The following is a 23,690-nucleotide window of genomic DNA, read 5'->3' as shown; positions in this document are numbered from 1 at the left end:
GTCTTCTCAAGAATGAGACATGTCTGCTCCTCACAGTACCAATTACTTCAGTGAGGTTGATGGGCATTGAAGAAACTCATGGAATTAGACTTCAATGTGACAAGGGTAGCCATTTGAGCAAGAAACTTTTCTTACCTGGACTTTTTAATGATATGCTGTATAAACTGGACATACAGGACCCTCAGAAAAATGACTGCTGAACGTGCCTAAAGAAGGTGAGACAGCCCTTCAGGGCTCTTGCTTCAAGATAGAATCTGCCAGATATTCCTCAGGATGTAGAAGAAAGTGACTGACAAACTGCCAATATAGGCGAAACAGTAAGAAGGAGTCTTTCAAATTTCCTGCTTCATGGAAAAGTCTGCCAGAAACTATAAGCCTGTAGGCTAAAGATGGATGCCCCAATGTTACAAAACAAATTTGGGCAGTAAGATGTTTCTCTCAATTCCAGAGTTTTGGAAGCTGCTTACAATGCTCTTCTTGTTTACTTAGATAATATTATATCCTTCTGGGATCTTTGATGGAGTTGAAGACAGATAATTATAGATTTCCTTGTTTACATGACACAGTAAGTTATAGTAGAAAGTAAATTAGGTACAAGAATTTGGACACACCAAGATAGAATAGATATGGAGTATTTTTTCTGAATTTGTCAAATGCAAATGGACTAGATATTGTTGATGTATTTATTGCCTGTATATACTGTATAGTTACTATACTTATTGTATATAGTTTTTTATATTAGTTATAGCCTTCTTTCTTATTTTAGACAAAAACGGAAACTAGTGGCATTTCACTTGTATTTTAATAAATAAAACTTGCCTGAGGATCAAAAAAGTAAAATAGTCACAATGGCCAGCCTTATAGGCCAGGCAGCAATGACATGCATCTTTAATCCCAGTAGCCACACTAGTTGCCATAGAAACTGGGAAGTGCATGCCTTTCAATCCCAGTGGTGCACACCTTTAATCCCAGAACTAGGGAGAATTATAAAAGGGGAGGAGACAGTTCTCAGACACAGTCTCATTCTACAATTCCTGGAGAAAGGATCACCATTTTGGACTAAGGTCAAGCTAAGAGTCAGTGGCTGACTATTTTGCTTTTCAGACCTTCAGATTGAACTCCAATTTCTCTCTGAGTTTTTATTAATTGTGCTATACAACACAGCTTCTGCTCTTAACTCATCGTCTAGTAGGAAGGAGGGAAGGAATTTTCAGTTGGGATAAAGACTGGAATACATTTGCAGCACACAGCCAGTTCTCAGTTCTCAGTTCTCAGCAAGGGTTACCTTAAGAGTGGGAAGAATCAATACCAAAGAAAAAGAGACATTCAGGTATATTACATAGTGCACCAGCAACAAAGGTCATGGGGGAAATTTTGTCAAACAGAAATATGAAGCTAGTATGTTTCATGTACCATAGACAAGGGGGATTAGCTATGGCTGGAAAAGGAAGGAAAAGGCCATGAGGAGCCTTAAGAGCCACAGTTCAGAATCCTCTGCACAACGGAGACAATTGGGGTGGGGGATCTGCAATTCTACAAAAGGCTCTCAAAGTACACAGAGTATGAGAAACAAAAATAAAATAAATACAGGAAGTCAAAAGGATCCATCAGAAAGCCAGATGAAAAACATGAAACATAGTCTAGAAAAGCTGGCTAAAAAAAGGAAATTTAGAAGGTCGAAACTGGCAGGACTTGGTGATAAGTTGGATGGAGGACGATTTAAAGGATGCAGAGAGATTCAAGTTTCTAAACCGTACACGCAACATGAAACAAGCGATAAAATCACATGTAAAGAAAAGAATTGGTAAGCATTTTAAACACTACGTTTCTTTAAAAGAGTAGACTTTTTTATAAAGAAAAACCTCAGTACCTCAGCATGCAGACCATCTGAAGTAAATATGTGAGTAACAGTCATTTCATTCTTCGTCAATGTTCCAGTTTTATCTGAACAAATCACATTGCAGCAGCCTAAAAATAAATCACTGGGCATCACCACGAGAATCAGAGAAAAATATATTAACTTAGAAAATAAATAAAACACCTGGAAACAGTGTTCTAGTACTCTGAATTCCCAAGTCAACGGGAATTATAATTTCTTACATTGTGTTTGCTTCATCCTAAGGTAAACTTTCTAAAGTTAGAAACAAAATTTAGTTCCTAGAAACCTATTTCATATTGGTTTGGTCAATGACTTTCACAATGTATTTTGTAGGTAGTTTAGAAGATTCTGACATGTAAACCCACATAATATCTTTAGTCAGAGTTTTTCAAGGTATTATAAACAAAAAAAAAAAAAAGAACTTAAAAGAGTTTGGATAGCTAAACTGCTCTTAAAAGAAATTTTGTAATATTTTGAGAATAAAGTTGTCCAATCAATATAACCAAGATATATTTATTGTTCTTACTATAAACAAAGTCAACCTAAGCAGGAAACTGAGTTCTATAACAATCAACTATCAAAAAAAAAATCTTCTATTAATTTTGCTCTAGGACTTTATTTGCAATATGGATATCAAAAATATGATCTAAGCATTAACACATTCCATAATGCATAAAGATTCCTCTTGAGAAATGAATTTTTAATTGCCTATTTTGGTTGTTAAAACTGTCCATCACTGCTTGGCCCCAATATCATTATAATGTTCCTAACAGAGAAACTGTAAGGTTTCTGCCATGTGCACTGACACCTCACAGCACTTACCTAGCGTTTCAACAATAGGCAGTTTCTTCACGATAGCCCTTTTCTTCACCATTCTCATAACACCGAGGGCTAGTGTCACTGTGACCACAATTGGCAAACCTTCAGGAATTGCTGCTACAGCCAAACTATACACAATGAATAAACAGTATTAAAACTGAAGTTGACTAACATCACAACAATATTCCTAGTCCTACTTCCTAACATTAACATTCCGTTCTACTTCTGTAATCATAATTTACATTTTCATCCTTTGTTTAGATGTTGATTACAAAGGCTGAAAGGAAGCAGTATTTACAAAACTACTTGGCAGACTGAGCATCCTGAAGGGTTAAACACATGCACACCCTCTACCTCTCATTTGAGCAATGGTGAAAAGAAATCCTTTGCTCTTGTGCTTCCACTATGCCTTAATGTACCAAAAATATTTTTTAAAAGCACATCATGATTTATAATCCACATCTAACAAGGCTTCTCAATCTTTTGCTCTTTAGTCATTTTACAAATGGCATATAGAAAAATAGGTTATGAATAACTTCATTAGAATTTTTAAATCTTAATCCAAAACTATTCCTTGCTTTTTTGACAGTCTATATGCCTCTGGGTACAGTGGACTGTTCAACTGCAATTAAAGAAGCAAAAACATTCTAAAACACATTCCTAACAGATTCTAACTTACAATCCTGGTTCTTCTTTGATGGTCTTGGTGTTTTGTGTGTTTGCTTGGGTTTGGGGGTTGTTTTTTACTTTTTGTAAGACAGTGTCTCATTACCCTGGACTAGCCGCAAATTCATGATCCTCCTGCCTCAGCTGGGTAGCAGACATGATCCACCAAACCAAACCAGATACTTTTGCAGTTGTTTTATCAGCAAGCAGCACTTCTAAAAATAATGAGGTCTCTTAACTTGGTGGGAAAGGAAAATCATATTTTAGGTAACTGTGAAATATTTCTGTTCTTAGATTTTGAAACATCAATTATCAATTATAGTAGTAATTTTCCCATTTCTGCATAACATTTCTTTGTAATCACCTCTATACTCAAGACATTTCTCCACTTCCATATAAACAGTATGAAGTGAACAAAAATGAGCATTAAATATGAAAGAATGTCATATTGTTTTGGCAAAAAAGGGATGGTTTAGATTCTTATTGGAGATATTACATCAAAGAAATCTTTGCTGCAAAAATAACCAGGAGAAAAGGCCTTTTTCATTTTACCCTTAGAAACACACCACTCACTCATCAAGCCGAAAATTTAGAGCCCTGATACTTCAATTACACGGTTAACTTCATGCATTTTGACAGTCGAAAGAATTTCTATCTGGTTTCCTGTATTCTCTTTTGTCTGGTAACTGTCTAGTCGCCTGTCAATTTTCCTCTTTGCCATTACAGTGCAAAACTCAGAATTTTCACTTTGTTTAATGAAGGCTTCAAATATTTAGGGGACTCTAAAACAAGCAAACAAAACAAAACGAGCAAAAAAAAAAACTTGAAAACCTATAAAGACCATCTCTAAGATTTCTTTTATTCTTTCCTATCTGGTAATGGGATATACTGATCAAAAACCCTAAAGGACTGTAAAATAATAATGGTTTATTACTATAACAATCTTCCACTTTCAGGCCATCCCATCATTCTACTTCTTTATATCAGTCATTGTTGGTACATAAAAAAATCATTGCTAAATTAATTCTTAAAGTAATAAAACCAAAATGTTTAAAGAAATGAGAAAAATTAGATCACTAAAGTTTTCATCATCAATCATATATTTATACTTGAGTCCAATGGAATGACAGTTTTTATCCTGTTAGTTTTTTTTTTTAATTTTTGGAATGTTGACATATCCTGAAGAAATAATAAAAGCAATACTGTGAACCCTTATGAATAGAATGACTTAAAAGAAAAAATACTAAAGAACTAAACTTTCCCTATCATATGTAACGGTATCTCAAACACATTCCCCATTTTTATTTTTATTTCATATTTCATGAGCCACACACAGGGAGACACGTTTTTTAAAAGGAGAGTATCAGCCTGTGCTCTAGCTCCGTTACTATGTCACAAATACCTTCAAGAGACACTATCTCCCTGCTTATTCCTTAGAATATACTCAAGTTCTTCTTTGGAAATACTGATTTTTGTTTTATTTTTATATTTGAACTTTTCCATCCTGATCTACTATATAGAGATGCTACTCAGACTTTCTTTTCCTTAAGCTGACTAGGTAAGTTCTATTTCTTACATACCCACACATCATTTCTCCCTTTTCTTCCCTTCACAAATATCCTGAGCATCTGCTATTTATAACTGACTGAACAAATACTTGGGCTAGGCATTAACCTTCAGACTTGTAATCACTTTCCTTTGTTGTTGATACTGTCCCACCATCTTACAATGTAACCCGATGTTGCTATAGATGAAAAGTGAATAAATGTTTCCCTTTCTTCAACTGATTAACTTTCTAATGCTGTTTCCCTAATGACCTGATATGAGGTATTGTCTAATTGATGCTGGGCCACAGCACTGATAATAAAGGAGATCACTTGCAATCTTTCTCTGGTCTAAGAAAATCATAAGTATCTCGTAAGAAGTCACAGTTATGTAATATCCAGATACAGTGATTCTTTTAGCTACACCTGTATCTTTGCAAGCACTACGGTAAATGAGGCTAACTGTAACTCAGAGCAATGCCAAACTCGGAACCTTCATGACTGTGTGCCTGAGTGCACGGCTCACTCTGCTGCAGGAACACCCTGAACTGGCCCTGCTGTCTTAAGGACACAGATACAGGATGGGGTCTGTGAAAACCTCAGTTAAAACATTTAGTGCATCTTATAGTGGGGATCCACAGATAATGAGAAGTCTGAAGACAACCCAACTGTACTTCTTTTGTAGATGGCTTGTATTCCTACAGTCTTTTCCATCTAGATGGGTATATGATGAATTCATTCAGTCTCCATGGACCCAGGGTGCACTTTACCCTGCATGCTTTGTCCTGCGAAGATTTCCTGCATGGTTTTCTCTTACTTCTTCTTTAGAAATAATTCTACTCTGCTTTTATCTCATTATAGGTTATTATTATCTTTTTCATGGTTTTTTTGCTTATTTCTTTAACTTTCTGCTTTTTCTCTTGAACTTCATACTGAATTTTTAATTTCAGCAATCAAGATCTTACATTTCTAGAAATTCTTTGTTCTCTGATGCTTTTCTACAATAACATGTTCCTCTTCCATGGATGACAAAGAATACTTGATGTTTAGAGATTTTCTTTTTCTTTGGAGGCTGATTATTCAACTAATACAGTGTGGTTTTCTATTTCATATTATGAGCTTTTGAACATTTCTTGTCTACCTACATACAAAAATGTAACAGCCAAGTCTCCACTGACAAATAAATAGGTTTCCATTTTCCCAATATATGGCTTTTGTGAGGCAATTCTTTAATTGTATAGTATACATGTGTGTGTATATGTACAGAGTTACAATGTTTATATATAGCATATCTAATATAATGTACATTAGATGTGTATATTGTGTGTGTATATATATATATATATATATATATAATATACACAACAAAAACAGAATATGGCTTTTAAACTACTTAAGTAGAAACATTATATTCTTATGGGCTCCAAATAAAACCAATCTCTATAATGAAAAGAACTCCCCTAGGGAAGAGATAAGATACTGTATCTACAAATATTAGAACTTACCTTACACTAATCGTAAACATTTCCAGAATGTCTTTTCCTAGTAACCAGCCAACCAACATGATGATACCTAGAACAAAATCAAATACTAATTTTTCCTTTTTCTATATAATCACCTACAAAGGCTAGATTAACAAGCTCAAGGGTACATTAAAAAAAAAAAAAAAAGTATATCCCCTAGAGGCTGTCCTGAATAGGCATGTACAGAGACTACAGATTCATCTTTGGCTCTGACGCACCCATTCATCTCTCAAAACAGAAACTAACAGTTCAAAGAGCATCGACAACATTTCATAGGATGAAATTGGAGGCAGATCTATAAAATACATAGGTCTTATACTATCAACTTTACAAACAACACTGTAATTTAACTTTACATAAATCAATAAGAGGTACTGTATGTGAGGTATGTACTTCCTTTGGAGGTATATATGTAGGACCACCTCCTGAGGTGACAACTGATCACCATACAGATACAAAACAAATATTCTAGGGACTGTTTCACTGAAACTACACCAGGGAAAAGACTGCTTTAAAATGCATTAATGACTTTAACACACTAAGAACTATAATAATTAAAACAGTAGGAGAATTTCTACATTAAAATTCTAAATTAATATATGTGTTGTATATAAATAAGATAAAGACATCATTTCAAAATAGTAAATAATGAATTATAAAACTAGTAGTACCAGGATAATTAACTTTTGAGTAAGAAAGTTACAACTCTACCTTAACCTACATAATTTTAAAAATAAGTATTTTATTTAAATTTAAATTAACTGATTATGTAGAAGCAAAAGGCATTTTTACACAGTTTCTGATGCCAACTATAAACTACACAATGTTTACAACAAAGAAAATACAGCTTCCTCCTTGGTTACCATTCCATTCTGATTTTTTTCTTTGTTCTTTGAGAATTTCACACACGTATACAATGTATTTTATCCAGCTACCCTCCCCTCCTCCAGCTCCTTTCTGGCTACATACTCCCACACACATATTTCCCCCTCAACTTCAAGTTTTCAATTCTTTTATAACCCAGGGAGCCTAAACAGTGTTGCTCTTATGCACATGGGTGAAGGGCCATCCACTAAGGCATAAACAATCTACCAGGGGCCAAACCCTAACCAGCAGCCACAACTGCCACTCTCCAGTTAGGGGGTGGAGCTTCATGAGCCCCTCCATACTAGAATGTTCACTCACTTTATCTTGTGCAGGTCTCATTCAGGCAATTACAGCTGCTCTGAATCTATGACACAGGATCCTCATTGGATCCTGTCACATTCTGGAGACACTGTTTGTGACTCTGACAACCCTTCTGCTACCTCTTCTACAATATTCCCTAAGCCTTAGTGGGGTTTGCTATAGACATCCTGTTTAGGGATGAGCACTCCAATCACTGATTCTGGACTTGGACCAGGTAAGCCTACGACTCACTGTCTACTAGAAAAAAGCAGCTTCTCTTTAAGATGAGAGCTGCACTCATCTAAGGACATAAGAATAAGTATTCAGAAGGCAGCTTGATACTATGTTCATTTAGCAAACAACAGCAGCAGGCTCTCCTAAGCCTATGACCTCCTCAGCTGTGAGTTCTTGTCAGACTTACAGTTACAGGCATCAGTACCTTGCTGCGAAGCTGATAATCTTTAAATGAAATAGTAAAGTAAGCCAGGCATATCCCAACCCTTGTGAAGTACAGCAAGACCTGGAGTCCATCTTTGACTACAAAGTAAGTGTGAAGTCGCTATGGTCTACTTGTTACCACAGTAGTAAAATTGAGCATTAAAATTTAAACTTATATAGTGGCTAGAAGTATAGCTCTATAGTAGACCATTTGATTGGCACATGTGAGGCCCTGGATTCAATCACCAAAAACAAAGAAACATGAAAATTTAAACAAAAAGAAATTAATCTATAGCACTATTCTTAAAGTAAACATCTTTCTAAATGTGAGGATGATATATTCCTCGGATGATCAAAACTTACAACTACTTGGATACCTGTTACCTTAATAATTTTATTTCTGAAAGTGTATCCCAAAGAAATGAACAATGTTTACAATATGTTATTAATGATCTACACTGGAAGGATAATACATATGGATTAAATACAATCAGAAAATCTAAGTAAATATCTGAAAAGATACAAGATTATAGATCCAGAAAACAGAATAGTACAGTATCTTTAACTCTACTGTTGGTCAAATGCCCCTTGACCAAAGAATGGATAAGGAAAATGTGGTACATTTACACAATGGAATACTACACAACAGAAAAAAAAATGACATCTTGAAATTTGCAGGCAAATGGATGAAGCTAGAAAACATCATATTGAGTGAGGTAACCCAGACTCAGAAAGACAATCATCATATGTACTTACTCATAAGTGGTTTTTAAACATAAAGCAAAGAAAACTAGCCTAAAAACCACAATCCCAGAGAACCTAGAAAACAATGAAGGCCCTAAGAGAGACATACATGGATCTAATCTACATTGGAAGTAGAAAAAGACAAGATCTCCTGAGTAAATTGGGAGCATGGGGACCATGGGAGAGGGTTGAAGGGAAGGGGAGAGGCAGGGAAGGGAGAAGAGAAAAATGTAGAGCTCAATAAATCAATTTTTAAAAAAATCTGCTTTAGGTCATTATCAACTTAACAGAAAGAAGGAAAAAGAAAAAGGGGAAGGGAAGGGGGAAGGATGACGGTGAAAGAGGAAGAGAGACAAAACTAAGAAGAGCCATCAACACTATCATAGCTGGAAAGACAAGTACTGAAATGTTTAGAGAGATGCTCACTGACTACACATAGGAATTACAGTTCTGGTTTTATCTGTTCCCAGAGTTGGTTTTATAATTTTAAAAAAATGAGAACTAAGCTAAAAGGAAACACGGGAGTGAAATAATATAGCCTTTATACTCAACAGAAAACAGATTTCACACTCACATTCAACAGAAAACCCAGGAAGCCAATGAAATGGCTCAGTGGGTAAGGGAGCTCGCCATCACACCAGACAGCATGAGTTCAATCCCCAGAACCCATGGAGACCTGAATCCCAGAAGTTGTCCTCTGGCCTCCAAATGTGTGCAAATATATGTGCAAAATAAATATGTAAAAACAACAACAAAAAAGAAAACACAAGTAAGAATTGCAAACATACTCACTCTTCTCTTACCTATTATACCAAAGGAGTAAAAGGACAGCTGTTTGCCTAAGAGGTCCATGCTCTTCTGCAGAGGGGTTTTCGGGGCCTTGACAAATTAGAAAAGATTGCCACAGTAAGTTAACTGCCATACATTTTCCAGGTGCCAGGAACTCTGCAAAGCACTCGAAATGCATTTCTGAGCTGAGCACAGAACTCTGCTAGAGATTAACACTTTTACCTTCATTGAAGAAACTGGGGCCTATGCTCTCAGTGCAGGTCACACAGGAAGCAGTGACTACTTTCTGCTATAAAGACCTGGCTTACCTGAAAAGATTTATTGCTATGCTTCCCACTAAGTTAAAAAAAACTCTCTCCTGCCAGCCTCTAGCAGACTTCACTACTGTCAGCTATTCCTGCCATTTTCCAGTTCTCCTCTCTGTACCCACAAACATGCCTAGTGCCCAAAGTTTATGTTTGATCCTGTACCTCCCTGATCTGCTAATCTTTAGTCATCTCGCACTGCCAAGCTTCGTGTTCGACATTATACCACAAACTGGAGTTTTGGAAGGTTAGCTAAGAAATCCAGATGATTGTGAAAGAACATAGCATTTACAGAATGCAGTTTTCACACACACACGCACACACACACCACAATGAAATTGTGTTAAAATTCTGGGTAAAATATATGTAATCCTATGGTCAAAGGCCATCAGTGGCAGAACATGTGCTGAGTATATGCAACACATTCAGTAAAATCAGGTTAAAATTAGGTTAACAACAAAACAGAACCATTTTCTGTAAGGAATAATACCTATCCAAAGTGGCTATGAATGGCTTCCTAACAGAAACAATGAAAAAAAGTAAGAATCTTTCAGAACAGTAACAATGTAAATTCCAGCCCTTCCAATTTTAAAATTCCCAATTGATTTTGTAAGCAAAAACAATGAGTAATATCCTGAAGAAAATAGTCTTAATAGTATATGCAAGAATCTATATACACTTATATTCTACTTAAGATAAAAAAAATTACAGATTTGAATAAACCGCTGACACTAAGTACTCACTTCTTCTGCTTGCATCATCTTAAAAACCTCTCCAAATTCAGAATTTTCTCCTGTTCCAATAACAATACCCTAAGGGAAAAACAAGGAAAATTCATTATATTCAGATGGCATCACTGATAACAAAGAAAGAAAAAAGGAGTGAGGCCAAGTGGAGAACAAAGACCGTTCATTTCCTTTCTTCACTCTTACCCCCAGATCTAGGAGATATATAAATATTCAGATTCCCATTGCAAATGTACATGTTTATGTTACTCTTATTAATAATTACCACTTTAAAATACAGACCCTGGAAACAAACTGATCCAAATGTGAGGCCCATATTTTAAATTTTAATGTCTTATACTCAATAAACATTTAACATTGCTTCTTGTAGTCCCCCACTCCAACCCCACTTCTATGAATGAATTTGTGCCTTCTTTTAAAAAGTTATTTATTTGTGTATTTTTTTTTTTTAGGTATGGACACTATGTCTGCAGGTATGCCTGTAGGTCAGAAGAGGGTACCAAATCCTACTATAGATGGTTGTGAGCCACCATGTGGTTACTGGGAATTAAACTCAAAACTCAGTGCTCTTTAACTGCTAAGCCATCTCTCTAGCCAAAATGGCGGCTTTTATAGTGGTAAAATATTAGAAACCAGGAAACAAAATAGCTGAAATACATCATTAGGTGAAAAACATATAGTGAGAATATTATAACCAGTGCTACTTAAAAAAAAATAAAATCTAACCAAAAGGGGGAGAGAGAGAAAAAAATTAAAAATAAAATTTCATCAGTGGTGTAGGTCAGCAAGTAAAGATTCCTGCGGTGAGGCTGCTGACCGTGCAGCTATACAGAGCTAGAGACAAGTGACTCCACAAAGTTGTCCTGGCCTCCATGTCCATGCTACGGTGCCCATTTACCTAAACATACATATTCTAGAAAAAGGTTTTTTTTTTTTAAATGAAACCACCTTTTTTAAAGAGAAGAATCATAATCACCTTTGCTTTGCCACATCTGACCAGTGTTCCCATGAAGGCAATGTTACTTCTGGATGCAAGATCTCCATTAGCAGCAGCTGCCTGAGGAGCTGTCACCTTAGAACAAGGAGTTGTCTCGCCTGTCAAGCTGGACTCATCAATGGAAAGATCCACAGCCTTGGAAAACAAGTGTTCCATAATTTTAATTTATAGTACTTTTCACATTTCAAGAGTTCAAGACCACCCCACTTCTTCCAATATTCACATTCAGCCATTAGCTACATCTTATTTTATATTCATTAATTTAAGACAAAAGACTAGATCAGTATAAACAAATACCTTAAATGAGTCAATAAAACCTGATGCATGCAACAAGGAATGCTTACCATAAGAATATGTTAACCTAAAATTCAAAATACAACTAAAGAAATGGAGACACCAGGTGAACCTACAGCTAAGAACCCAACTTTCCTAACAAAACATATTATTGTTTAGTTTTCCATGTCTCAAAGTATTCACCTTTTAAGTATAAAAAATGCTATTTTAGGTGAGAAAACTACTATCTATGTGACCTAGATCAGTTTCTGAAGCCAGAATCCGCAGAAGAATATTGCCCAAGAGTAGGGAGCAAAGGAAGCCCTACATGACTGCAGTACTGAATGAGTGAGATCTGCTGACGGGGCCATGTCAAGGATGACAGCCTCAGTCCCATGGGAATGGCAAAGCTTCCTCCTCCTCCACCCTCACACTGGGAGGAGGATTTGAATTTAAGTCCCAGCAACCACATATGAAGTCAGGCATAGCGACAGGGGATTGTAGTCCCAGTGTTGGGGAAGTACAGACAGGAGCCTAAGGCTCACTGGTCAGCAACCATCACCTAGAGTCTTGGGATCCAGTGAGAGGCCTTATCTGAAAAAACAAGACAGCACCTGAGGAATAACATCCAACACTGATCTCTTATCTCCACATGCATGCGCACACACACCCACACACAACAAAATATTTTTAAATATATTTGAAGTTGGTTTTATCCCTGTCTATAAATTGCTGACTTTCTAATACTTAATGAAGAAAAGGGTCCGTGAAATTTTGATAAGCTAATTTTTTAAATTAGCATGCCTACTATCTGCTATCACCCCGAGAGAAGCAGTTATAACACTCCACAAAAATAAAATTAAGAAATATGGCCTTGAGGGCTGGAGAGATTGTTCAGTAATTAAAAGCACTGGTTGGTCTTCCAGAGGACCCAGGTTTGACCCTTAGTATGGCAGATCACAACTGTCTATAACTCCAGCTCCAGATTTAATGCCCTCTTTCAACCCCCTCAGGCACCAAGCATGCAAATGGAGCACAGACACACATACAGGCAAAACACCAATACCCATAAAAGAAAATAATAGGCTTAAGTTTTTTTTAAGAATCTTGAGTTTTATATATATATATATACACACACACACATGCATGCATGGCTGACTTCACAAGAAAAAAAATTAACTGGCAAAAACCCTCTATGAGGAAGCCTAAACATCAAACTTACAGACTAGAAAAAAGTGAACTGTATTAACTATGCTTAAGAAACTAATAGAACCAAGAAACAAACTTTATATATAAAAAAAAACTTAGTAGAAACTACATAAGGAAATGATTGGAAATCTGGAGGCTGGGACCACAGCTCGATAGAACAGGACCTGTTTGGGTTATGTAAGACACAACACAGTTAATCTATCAACATTTATTATATAAACCAGGAACTGAAAATAATACCTGAGAGAGAAATTACTTAGAGGAAGTTCAACATTAGAAATTAAAAAGATCAAAAACCCATTGCCATTATTCTTGAGTTCTCAGTAGTCCTCATTGTCCGCTATGTTCAGCAAGTCCGGTTTTATCCCATGCTTTTTCAGACCCAGGCCAGGTGGCCTTAGTGGGTTCCCGATAGAACATCCCCATTGTCTCCTACTGCACGTACTGGCTTTGGGGGAGCCTAGGCAGTTTGGATGCTCACATTACTAGACCTGGATGGAGGTGGGTGGTCCTTTGGACTTCCCACAGGTCAGGGAACCCTGATTGCTCTTCGAGCTGATGAGGGAGGGGGACTTGATAGGGGGAGGAGGAGGGAAATGGGAGGCGGTGGCAGGGAGGAGGCAGAAATCTTTAATAAATAAATTTAAAAAAAAAAAGAAAAAAGCAATCAATAACCCGCAAGCTGGGACAATTACAAACCGCCAGTACAGGGGTTCAAGAGATGGTTCAGATGTTAGGAACACCTGCTACTTTTACAGGGGACCAGGCTTCATTTCCCAGAACCCACATGGTAGCTCACAAATCTGTAACTCTAGTTCCTAGGGATCTGACATCCTTTTCCAGACATGTTTCAGATACCAGGCATGTTCATAATTCTCATACACACAAATATTGTTCCAAATCACCACTTGAGCTAACGATATAGCTTCGTGGTTATGAACACTGACTATTCTTCCAGAGAACCCAGGCTCAATTCTCAGCATCCATCTGAAGGCACGTATCTATTGTACCTCCAGTGCCAGAGGATCAGATGCCATTTCCTGACCTCCATGGGTACTACCTGGTACCTAGAGGCAAAATACCAACACAAATAAAATAATAATAAAAATTTTAAATAAGAATAAAATAAGATGATGGAGGAAGGTCATTGGCTAATAAAGGAACTGCCTTGGCCCATTTTATTGGTTAGAACATAGAGGTAGGTGGAGTAAACAGAACAGAACGCTGGGAGGAAGAGGAAATGAGCTCAGACTCCACAGCTCTCCTCTTGGGAGCAGACACCTCAGCAGAGACGCCATGCCCCGCTCCCGGGCAGACACACGCGATGAAGCTCCGGCCTAGAATCTTCCCAGTAAGACCGGTGCTCACAGATTATTAGAGATGGGTTGATTGGGATATCAGAATTAGCCAGTAAGGGCTAGAGCTAAAAGGCCAAGCAGTGATTAAAAGAATACAGTGTCCGTGTAATTATTTTGGGGCATAAGCTACCCGAGCAGGTGGCTGGGGTGTCGGGGACGCAGCCCCACCGCCACCCTTATTACTACAATAAGAAATTATTTAAAAATAACTAGTTTAAAGAGCAGAATGAAAAAAATAGTAAGAAAAACTAGAATTGAAGGATGTGTAGGAAACACTACCAAGCAGAACGATACACTACAGGCATTCCAGAAGAAGAAAGACAAGCAATGAACATCTGACTACATAATGGTCGAAAACTTTCCAAACTTGATGGAAAACACAAATCTAAACAATCAAGAAGCTCAATCAATTTACAATGAGACATACTTTTTTAAAAATGTTGGGCAGGCAGATGACAAATCTTTAAAACAGCAGAAAAAGCAAGTTTATCACTTAGAGTAAAAAAAAAATTAACAATCCAATTCTTATCAAAGTCCACAAAAGGAGTTTAGAGAAAGAGCTCAGAAGTTAAGAGTACTTGCTGCTCTTCCAGAGAACTGGAGTTTGGGTCTCAGAAAACCACTTGGTTTATTTCCTAGCTTGGGGACGGAATGAACTCTCCACCCTATTTTTGAGGCAAGGTTTCTCACTGAACCTAAAAGCTCACTGTGATGCTTACTGTTCTCAATTTCACAGAATCTAGAATCACTCAGGAGATGGGCTTCTAAGCAGGTCTGTAGGTCAGAGATTCCCAACCTGTGGGCTGTGACCCCTTTGGGGACTGCATATCAGATATCCTGTATTATCAGATATTTACATTACAATTCATAGCAGTAGCAAAGTTAGTTATGAAGCAGCAACGAAATAGCTTTATGGTTGGGGGTCACTACAGTGAGGATCTGTATAAAGGATCTCAGCATTAAGAAGGTTGAGACCACTGCTATGGGGTATGACCTTGATTACACTAATGGAGGTGGGAAGACCTACCCACTACAGGTGGCACCATTCCCTCGGCTGAGGACAGTATAAAAGAGTGGAAATCAAGTCAAGCTGAGTGCTAGCATGCCCTCTTCTAAACAATGGCATCAGTTATTCCAAGCTCCTGATGGCCTGACTTCCCTGCCACCATGGACTGCAACCATGAACTGTGAGCTAAATTGTTTTTGACAGAGGATTTTATCATAACCACTAAAAAAAACTAAGACCATGTGTCCATGCTAGCAAGCACCAGATCTGCCTGTTTCTACCATAATTCTGGGGTTCCAAACATGTGCAGTCTTGCCCAGCTTTACCATGGGTCCTAGAGATCAAACTCAGGCCTTCTTGCTTATAGTATTCTGATCCACTCAACCATCTCCTCAGCCCTAGGGAGCACAACAACTTTTAAACTACAGTCATAACACAGCTTGAGATCACATTAATTATAAGAGGTCATGAAAAATTTGACAACAGTGAAAGATTTCTGAACATCCAATAACCGTACAAATATTTAACATCAAATGCATAATAAATCTGAGGATTTTTTCTGCCAGGACTCACCCATGTTGAACTGTGCAACTTCACTGCTGCCTGGTTCTAAACACACAACATACACTTTGTGCATACAGTCACACCACACACTGCCTAAGTATTTTATGAACTGGAAGGCTTTTATTGTCCGTAGAAAGGTTTCTGCTGTTACATAAACGTAACAGTTTACTAATGATGAAGACTTTCAATATTCTTCTGGCATCAGTCCTTAACAAGTAGGTATCAAATCAGTATAAGTTTCGTTTGTATAACGATAACGTTAGAATATTTTATCTTAAACATTACTATATGAATTGTTAACACAAGTTTCACAAGAAATGATGAATTTTGGCTTGGGATTAGGGCAAATTTTTCAATAATTTCAGAAATAACCTTAAACATACTTCTGCCATTTTGTGTTATGTGTTTATGCAAAGTGGCATTCTCAGCATTAATAATTATAAAATGAAAATATTGATCAATTCTGGAGAATATTCATCTTGCTCAGGCAGGATTTTTATTTTTAACAAAAGGTTTGTTTTTATAAGTGTTTGCCCCTGCATGTATGCTGTGATGACTATTATTGGTTGTCAACTTGACAACAATGGACCACTTCTTCCATGGAAAGACAATGTTTTGTCCTTCCTTACTGGAGTAGATACTTATTCTGGTTAGGAATCTGTCTTTCCTGAACATAATGCATCTGACAAAACCACCATACAGGAACTTAGAGGATGCCTATTCCACCACAATATTGTATTCCACAAAGTATTGCTTCTTACCAAGGATCTCACTTCTCAGCCAGAGAAATATGAGATCATGGAATCTACCTGCCTCACCATGTTTCCTACCATCCTAACGCAACTGACCTGGCAGAAAGGCAGAGGGCCTTTAGAAGACACAGTTACAGCACCAAATAGCTGGCTGGCAACAGCCAATAGGGCTAAGGGCAGGTTCCCAGGAGGCAGGCAGTATGTACTGTGAATTGGCATCCAATACATGGTCCAATTTCTCCCACAGCCAGGACCCACAGGTCCAGCAATCAAGGGGTGAAAACAGGAATACTTTCACACTCACTATTACACCTAATGACACACCAGGAAAATTTTAGCTTCCTGTCCCACCAGGGAGAAGTCTGAGCTTCCAGTCAATGGCATGTTTGCAGTGGCTCCTGGCAGGAGCACTCCCCTCTAGAAGCAAAACTTCTTGGCATGACCTGTAAGAATGTAACAGGGGTATGACAGCTTGGTTGACAACTCAACAAAATAGAGACACTTGTGAGAAATTTTTATTTTCTTTATTCAGTCATTTGAAGTGGGAAGACCCACATCTAATCCAGACTTTTTGAGGTGGGAAGATCCACCTTTAATCTGGGCCACACCCTCTGCTAGTAGTCCATATAAAGAACATGAAAGAAGGAAGCTTGTTCTTTCTCACTGCCTGCTAGCTCTCACTGGCAAGTCCATTCCTTCATACTTCTTAGGGATTCCAATGTACACTGAAGACCAGCCGAGACATCTAGGCTTGTGGACTGAACAACTACTGGACTCTTGAACCTTCCACCGGTAGACAGACAACCACTGCTGGACAAGCTAGACCACAGTCTGCAAGCCATTCTAATAAATCTCTGTTTCTCTGTGTGCGCACGTGTGCATGCACACGTATATTCATTCTCTGGTGCTAACAAAGGCCACAAGAGAGCATTGGGTCCCCAGAAACTGGAGTTACTAATGGTTGTGAGCAAACCCAGTTCTCTGCAAGAGGCATAAGTACTCTTTAAATACTCAGTCATCTCTCCAGTCCAAAATTTAATTCGTTATGCAAAAATTAAAAAGTATTCCCATCGCATTGGTTAGCTTGCTTTCCCTTTAATAAATGGTAAATTACATACATACTGAAGAACTGTCATTTTTGTGATGTATTATCTGTTAATGCTTCATTTGCAGATATATTTTATATGCCTACATTTGGGGTGACAAAAAATTTCTCTGGCAAAAGAAGTCATAAGTGGAGGGGCCTGGAAACACAGTCCCACAGGTAACAGCACTGCAGTGACGTAAATAATAAAGCAGCAAAAGCCCTTCCCTACTAGAAGTGTTTCAACATAAGCGGATTAAATTTACTATGTGTATATCCATAAAACAGAAAATCATATGGCAATAAAAGGTAATAAAGTACTAGATGAAGTACCTGAAAATATGTTAAGTGAAACATACAGACAAAAAAAAACCCTACATGTTATATGATTCCTTTAAGTTAATAAAATGTCTAGAATAAGAAAACATACTTTTGTGTCAAAAGAAAACAGTGGCTAAAATCAGTGGCTATTGGAGGTAAAAACACAGTCAATGTTAAAAGATAAGGAGTTTTCTTTGAAAAGATATGAAACTTTATAATTAGCTTGTGGTAATGTGAACAGACTGAAAACCACTAAATGTTAGAGTTTACTTGTGCATGTCTTATCATATGTGAATTATTTCTCTAAAAATACTTAGGGCAAGTATGGTGGCTTCAAACCTATGCTACACTGAGAAAGGAGGGGGCCAGACTGATCAATATTTTAAGAACCTCTTCCAAAAGAACCTGTCTCAGAATATAAACAATGGATTCTTAATGAATTGGTAAGGAGGTGGGTGAAGCAGCACTTTGGCAGGAACTGGTTCATGTTCAGAATCTTGCACTTCCAGGCCATGGCCCCAGATGATTTCTGTGCACTTCCAGAGGAGGGATGCACTGTTAGGCAACTCTGCCTCTCATCAAGAAAGTAAAGTACACATTCAGTAGAAACCACTCTTCCATTGTTTACTTAGCTCTTTTCTAAGATTACAATAGGATATTCTCGTGTGATTCTGAGCAGTGTAGTAAGCCAGAGTCAGATGTACAGTTTCACTGGGTAAGCAATTAATACAGTGCACTGTGTGCCTTAATCCCGGTTAGGTACAGGCAATTGTTTCTTACACAGTATTTTAAACTTTCAGTGGGTCTTTTGAGACAAAACCTCCGCACTGAGTCCAGGAGTACCTCTACTCCAATTGTCAAGGAGGTTAATACTCTTCTCCTTTCCTCTCCCACACTGTTTTTCAAATATCATGGCTACATAGCATTCTCTGTTCGCTGCTATGCCAGAAATAATGTCTCTTCTCTCAGTTTCTATTTTTTAACTTCTCTTACCTGATTACTGACTTCTATCATATACTGATCTGTGTTCACAAATACTGGATTCCCTAAACAACATAATTCTATCACCTCTGTCTGCTACAGTACCTAACTCAGGCTGTCATAAAGGTATGTTAACTGACGAAGTAGATAACTCTAAAGACTTTACAGCAGAACAAATATATATAAGGGGGGACATGCTTACACTTGTCACTATTTCAGTCACAATACTAAATATTTCAAGTAAACTATGTGTTAATCATTAGATCTGCTAACCATTTAATTAACTGACATCCATGCACCCTCAATTTACCTCAAATAAACGTAAGTCCGCAGGAACTCTGTCTCCCACAGAAAGGCAAACTGTGTCACCTGGAACCAAGTCTCGGGCGAGTGTATGCTCCAATTTTCCTTCACGCACACTGTAGCATGAAATAGAAATCATCACAGTAAGAAAACCATACTATTTCCCTTTAAGACTACATGAACCTGTCTTAAGAAAAACACTGTTACTTCCAAAGAGATAAGTCAAATATAAAAACTTAGAGCAGGCTAGAAAGAAGGCTTAGTAGTTACAAAAGCACATGATGTTCTTGATGAGGACGCAAGTGTAGTTCCCAGCACCCACATCAGGCAGCTCGCAACTGCCTAAAACTCCAAAACCAGAGAATCCAACACTTCCTCCTCAAGCACCGGAACTCACATGCATATACCCACACAGACAGACACACACAGACACACACACAATTATTTAAAACAATTTTTAAAAATTAATCTTTAAAAAAAAACAAAAAAAAGCTAGACATCATCACACATTCCTTTAATTCTAGCATTTGTAAGGCAGAGGCAGGCAGATCTCTGAGTTTGAAGATGGCCTGGTCAATGTCACAAGTTTCAGGCCAGTCAATGCTACGCAGTAAGACCTGTCTTAAAAAGAAAAAAAGGAAAGAAGGAAGGGAGGGAGGGAGGGAGGGAGGGAGGGAGGGAGGAAAGGAGGGAGGAGGGAGGGAGGGAGGGAGGGAGGGAGGGAGGGAGGGAGGGAGGGAGGGAGGGAGGGAGGGAGAAAGGAAGGAGAGAGAAAGACTTAAGCACTTGATTAACTGTATGCTCTTATAAAAATTACACAGGTAAGAGAGGGGGAAATCCTTACAAAAATTGATTAGTTAACTCAAATATGAACACTGAGGCTAACATGAGATTAATTTCCTGAGGTTAATCTCATGACACTGTTTCCATAAGAGAGTGCCTACAGGTAAAGTACGGGAAGCACAAGTGAGCCGAACTGAACAACGTCCCATCAACTGCATCCCTGCCCAGCTACAGGAAGACAGGAGGCAGAAACAGAGAATCCCCACAAGTCCCCTCAAGGCCAGCACACACGGTGATGAACAAGACAGACTCTGCCTCAAAAAATGTGGAAGGTGAATGCCAACACCTGATGACCTTCCCAGGTGTGTAGAGGCACATGTATGCCCACACTCACAATAGGAATATGCGCATACCTGAACAATTAAAAAAAAGACTGTTGAACAAAGCTTTCTCAAAACCACCAGTAATGCAATGTTTGCTATACTGATCAGACTTTTTTGTCATATTCAATAATTTTCTTTATGTTAAAACAAAGCCAGAACAATAATGCTTACAACGCTAGTCACATTCAAATTCTACTTTTTTAAGGTGTAGAACTCTAAAGTAAAAGGAACATACCAATGGCATTCTGGTGGGACAAGTTTACTCAATTCTTCAAGAGATTTTTCTGAACGATATTCCTAATTAAAGAAAAAGTAGAATTTAATATTAACACAATACAAAGGAATTTACATGGTCCTTTTATACTTAAATATTAATCATTATCACTTAAAATTTTCTCCCAATTCGTATCTTGATTTACTTATCCTTATATTAAATCATAAAAATTTGTTCCTAAATTATTATAATCAAACAATTATGAAAATTATATATTCCCAATTATACACTTTAAAAATCAATGTGCAAATCTAAGATTGTTCAGAAGGAAATGAAATCCAATTACTGCATCCAAAGAATACATTAAAAGTTAACATAATTGAGCCTTAGTTTTAACATAATTTTACATTTGAGTTTAGCGACCAATAAAGCCAAAATACTAATCTGTACGTAATTTTACTTTGAGGACTTAAGTCCACACTAACTACACTCGTTTGTGGAATGTATTTACTTAGAAATAATAGTGTGGCTGATAATATTCCGACGCTCGCTTTTCTTGCCAACCTGAATTATATGAAAGGGAAGCTGCCGAGAGGCCCTGTGCTGTTCTGCAATCACACCCTTCCATGCACACAGCCAACAGCTATGGGTCAGGAGCATCTTCCATCTCACTGCACTGCTTGGCCTACGCTTCCATTAGCACTTGTGCTTCATATGGCCACAAGGCTATTCTTGCTTTGTTTCTAATCTTTTGGTCTGAAGTTAAAAGGTGAGGGACAAAAGCAAAATAGAAGATAAGGAGAGTCTTGAAATACCTGCCATGTTAGCAATCACTAAGTCTACCTGTCATCAGCTGCAGAGTATCTCAGAACTTTATCAGTCACTACCCAGACAAGAGGGACAAATGTAAGCACAACCTACAAATATAAAAAATTATTAGGTATGCCTCTCAATCCACCAACCACAGTGTAGAATTTGAAAGTTTTATACAAAATTCAGTAAGGGTAGAAAATACTAGCCAACTGTAGTCTCCAGTAACTAATCAAACAGAAGCTATCAGTCTTTATCTTTGTAAAGCTGTTGTAAATCAGGTCATTCTATGACAGTGCTAGGTAGCCAGTGACTTGAAGGGCTGGGCAGAAGAAAAATGGTGGGAAGAATGGTTTCGATTTGTTTGTAAAAATATTTTGTTGCTTTCTTAAGACATGTTTGAGGAAAGGAGTCAAATCTGTATCAAAACATACTTAATTATAAAAATTAAGCTTTTCATAATGTTTTGGAGCTTTTTTTTATTTCTCAGTTGTTTGTGGTTTGAATGTGAAATATCCCATAGGCTCATGTGGTGGTATTTTTGACAGTTGTAGAACCTGTAGGAACATAGCTTCATTGGAGGACATGGGTCAGTCACTAAGGCTGGCCTTCAAGTTCTATATTCTAACCCACTTGCTGCCAGCTCTTAGCTCTCTACCTGCAGGTTTAAATGCAACTAGCCACAAGCTCTTGCCTCCTGCCACCACATCTTCCCTAAACTCAATTCTTTCTCCCTCAAGTTACTTCTGCCCAGACACTGGGTCACAGCAATAAGGGAAGCAGCAATGCAGCATCAAATAAAATACCATTGAAACAGCAACAAGAGACCTCAGCTACATTTAAAACACATAACACACTCCATGTAAAACTCTACGTTGATTACGTTGATGACTGAAACTCTGTGGGGTATTTTGAGGATAGGAGCTCTTTATTTTCCAAAGACAGCAAGTTGCTAAGGCTTTTCATACAATAGTAATACCTAAATGAAATCTTTCATACATCTGATATACTAAAGAAGATCCAAGAGGGAGTTGACTGCCACAATTTAGAGGAGGGGTTATGAGAGAACTCCAGTTACTGGCCCTATACAGATCACACCATTAGCTTGACTGGAAGTGAGGAACTTCCTTAGATGATGCACAGCCTGCGACGGCTTAAGCCGCATTTACTAGCGCCAATAGCCCAAAGGCAATACTCTGTCTTAAGAAGATGCCCCGCCCTTGACCCTTCAACCCTGAATAAGAGCGCTGATGGTCTCCTAAAGGAGCTCATAAATTTCCAAGTAATCAGACTCCAGCGGCTTCTTACATTCAGTTAATATAGAATTAGAAACTTAATGTGTCAGGAACTACTTTAAGACACCAGGACAGTGACAAGTTATCATGAAATAAATTATACACGATGTAAGAATAATTACAATCACTGTCTTAAAAAAATCAGAGCACTGACCTCAGGACATACAGCATCATTACATTTATCTCTACAGTGGGTTAATCCTTCCACTCTTATTAGCTGTATTCAAAGTAAGACCTGATAATTGTAGAAACTTAATATACAGAAGTTTCAAAGATTTAAATAAACATAAAGCACACTTATAAAACCAAACCTCTATGTTTGTATTCCTATACTTGTTGACCTGACACCATGCCTGGTATGTTATGATCCCTCTCTTCTCTGCCCCCTTCTTTTTCCCTTCTTTGTTTAACCTTAGGGTTTTAGCATGTGGCCCATGTTAGCCTTGAGTTGACAATCCTCCTACCTCTCCCTAAGCGTAAAGAAAGAAATCATGACCTTATCTCCACATTATTCAGAATCATCTTTAAAAGAGACTTCTTATCCCTTTCTTTTGCTGTTGGAATGACTATAACGAACAGGAAGTAGGACCATTCCTTCTGAGGAAAGTAAGAAATTTTAGAAGTGGAGTAAGGGATTTATCAATACTGAAAAAAAAAACTTTAATCCCAAAACAAGACTAATAAGGCAAAGAAATAAATTCAGTGAAAAAGTGTACTGCTAACTAAGAGAAAGCAGT

At 37.6% G+C, this 23,690-nt stretch overlaps 1 protein-coding gene across 6 annotated transcripts in view; it reads right to left on the bottom strand.

The window, feature by feature from the left end:
• The window catches only part of Atp2c1 (ATPase secretory pathway Ca2+ transporting 1), a 119,046-nt gene that overhangs the window by 33,050 nt on the left and 62,306 nt on the right, over positions 1-23,690 (bottom strand). For all 6 annotated transcript variants that reach the window (XM_075964793.1, XM_075964799.1, XM_075964795.1 and 3 more), the window contains 8 exons: positions 20,870-20,931; positions 19,476-19,584; positions 11,597-11,752; positions 10,618-10,686; positions 9,584-9,659; positions 6,414-6,480; positions 2,702-2,826; positions 1,871-1,968 (listed from right to left, as the gene is read on the bottom strand). In XM_075964793.1, coding sequence (XP_075820908.1) covers positions 1,871-1,968; positions 2,702-2,826; positions 6,414-6,480; positions 9,584-9,659; positions 10,618-10,686; positions 11,597-11,752; positions 19,476-19,584; positions 20,870-20,931 — 762 coding nt within the window. The remainder of the gene's footprint in view (positions 1-1,870; positions 1,969-2,701; positions 2,827-6,413; positions 6,481-9,583; positions 9,660-10,617; positions 10,687-11,596; positions 11,753-19,475; positions 19,585-20,869; positions 20,932-23,690) is intronic.

This window comes from Microtus pennsylvanicus, chromosome 3 (assembly GCF_037038515.1).
Source record: "Microtus pennsylvanicus isolate mMicPen1 chromosome 3, mMicPen1.hap1, whole genome shotgun sequence".
NCBI classification, from domain to species: domain Eukaryota; kingdom Metazoa; phylum Chordata; class Mammalia; order Rodentia; family Cricetidae; genus Microtus; species Microtus pennsylvanicus.
The sequence above is the reverse complement of the archived record's forward strand: the minus strand, read 5'-3'. Positions and strand labels throughout refer to the sequence as shown.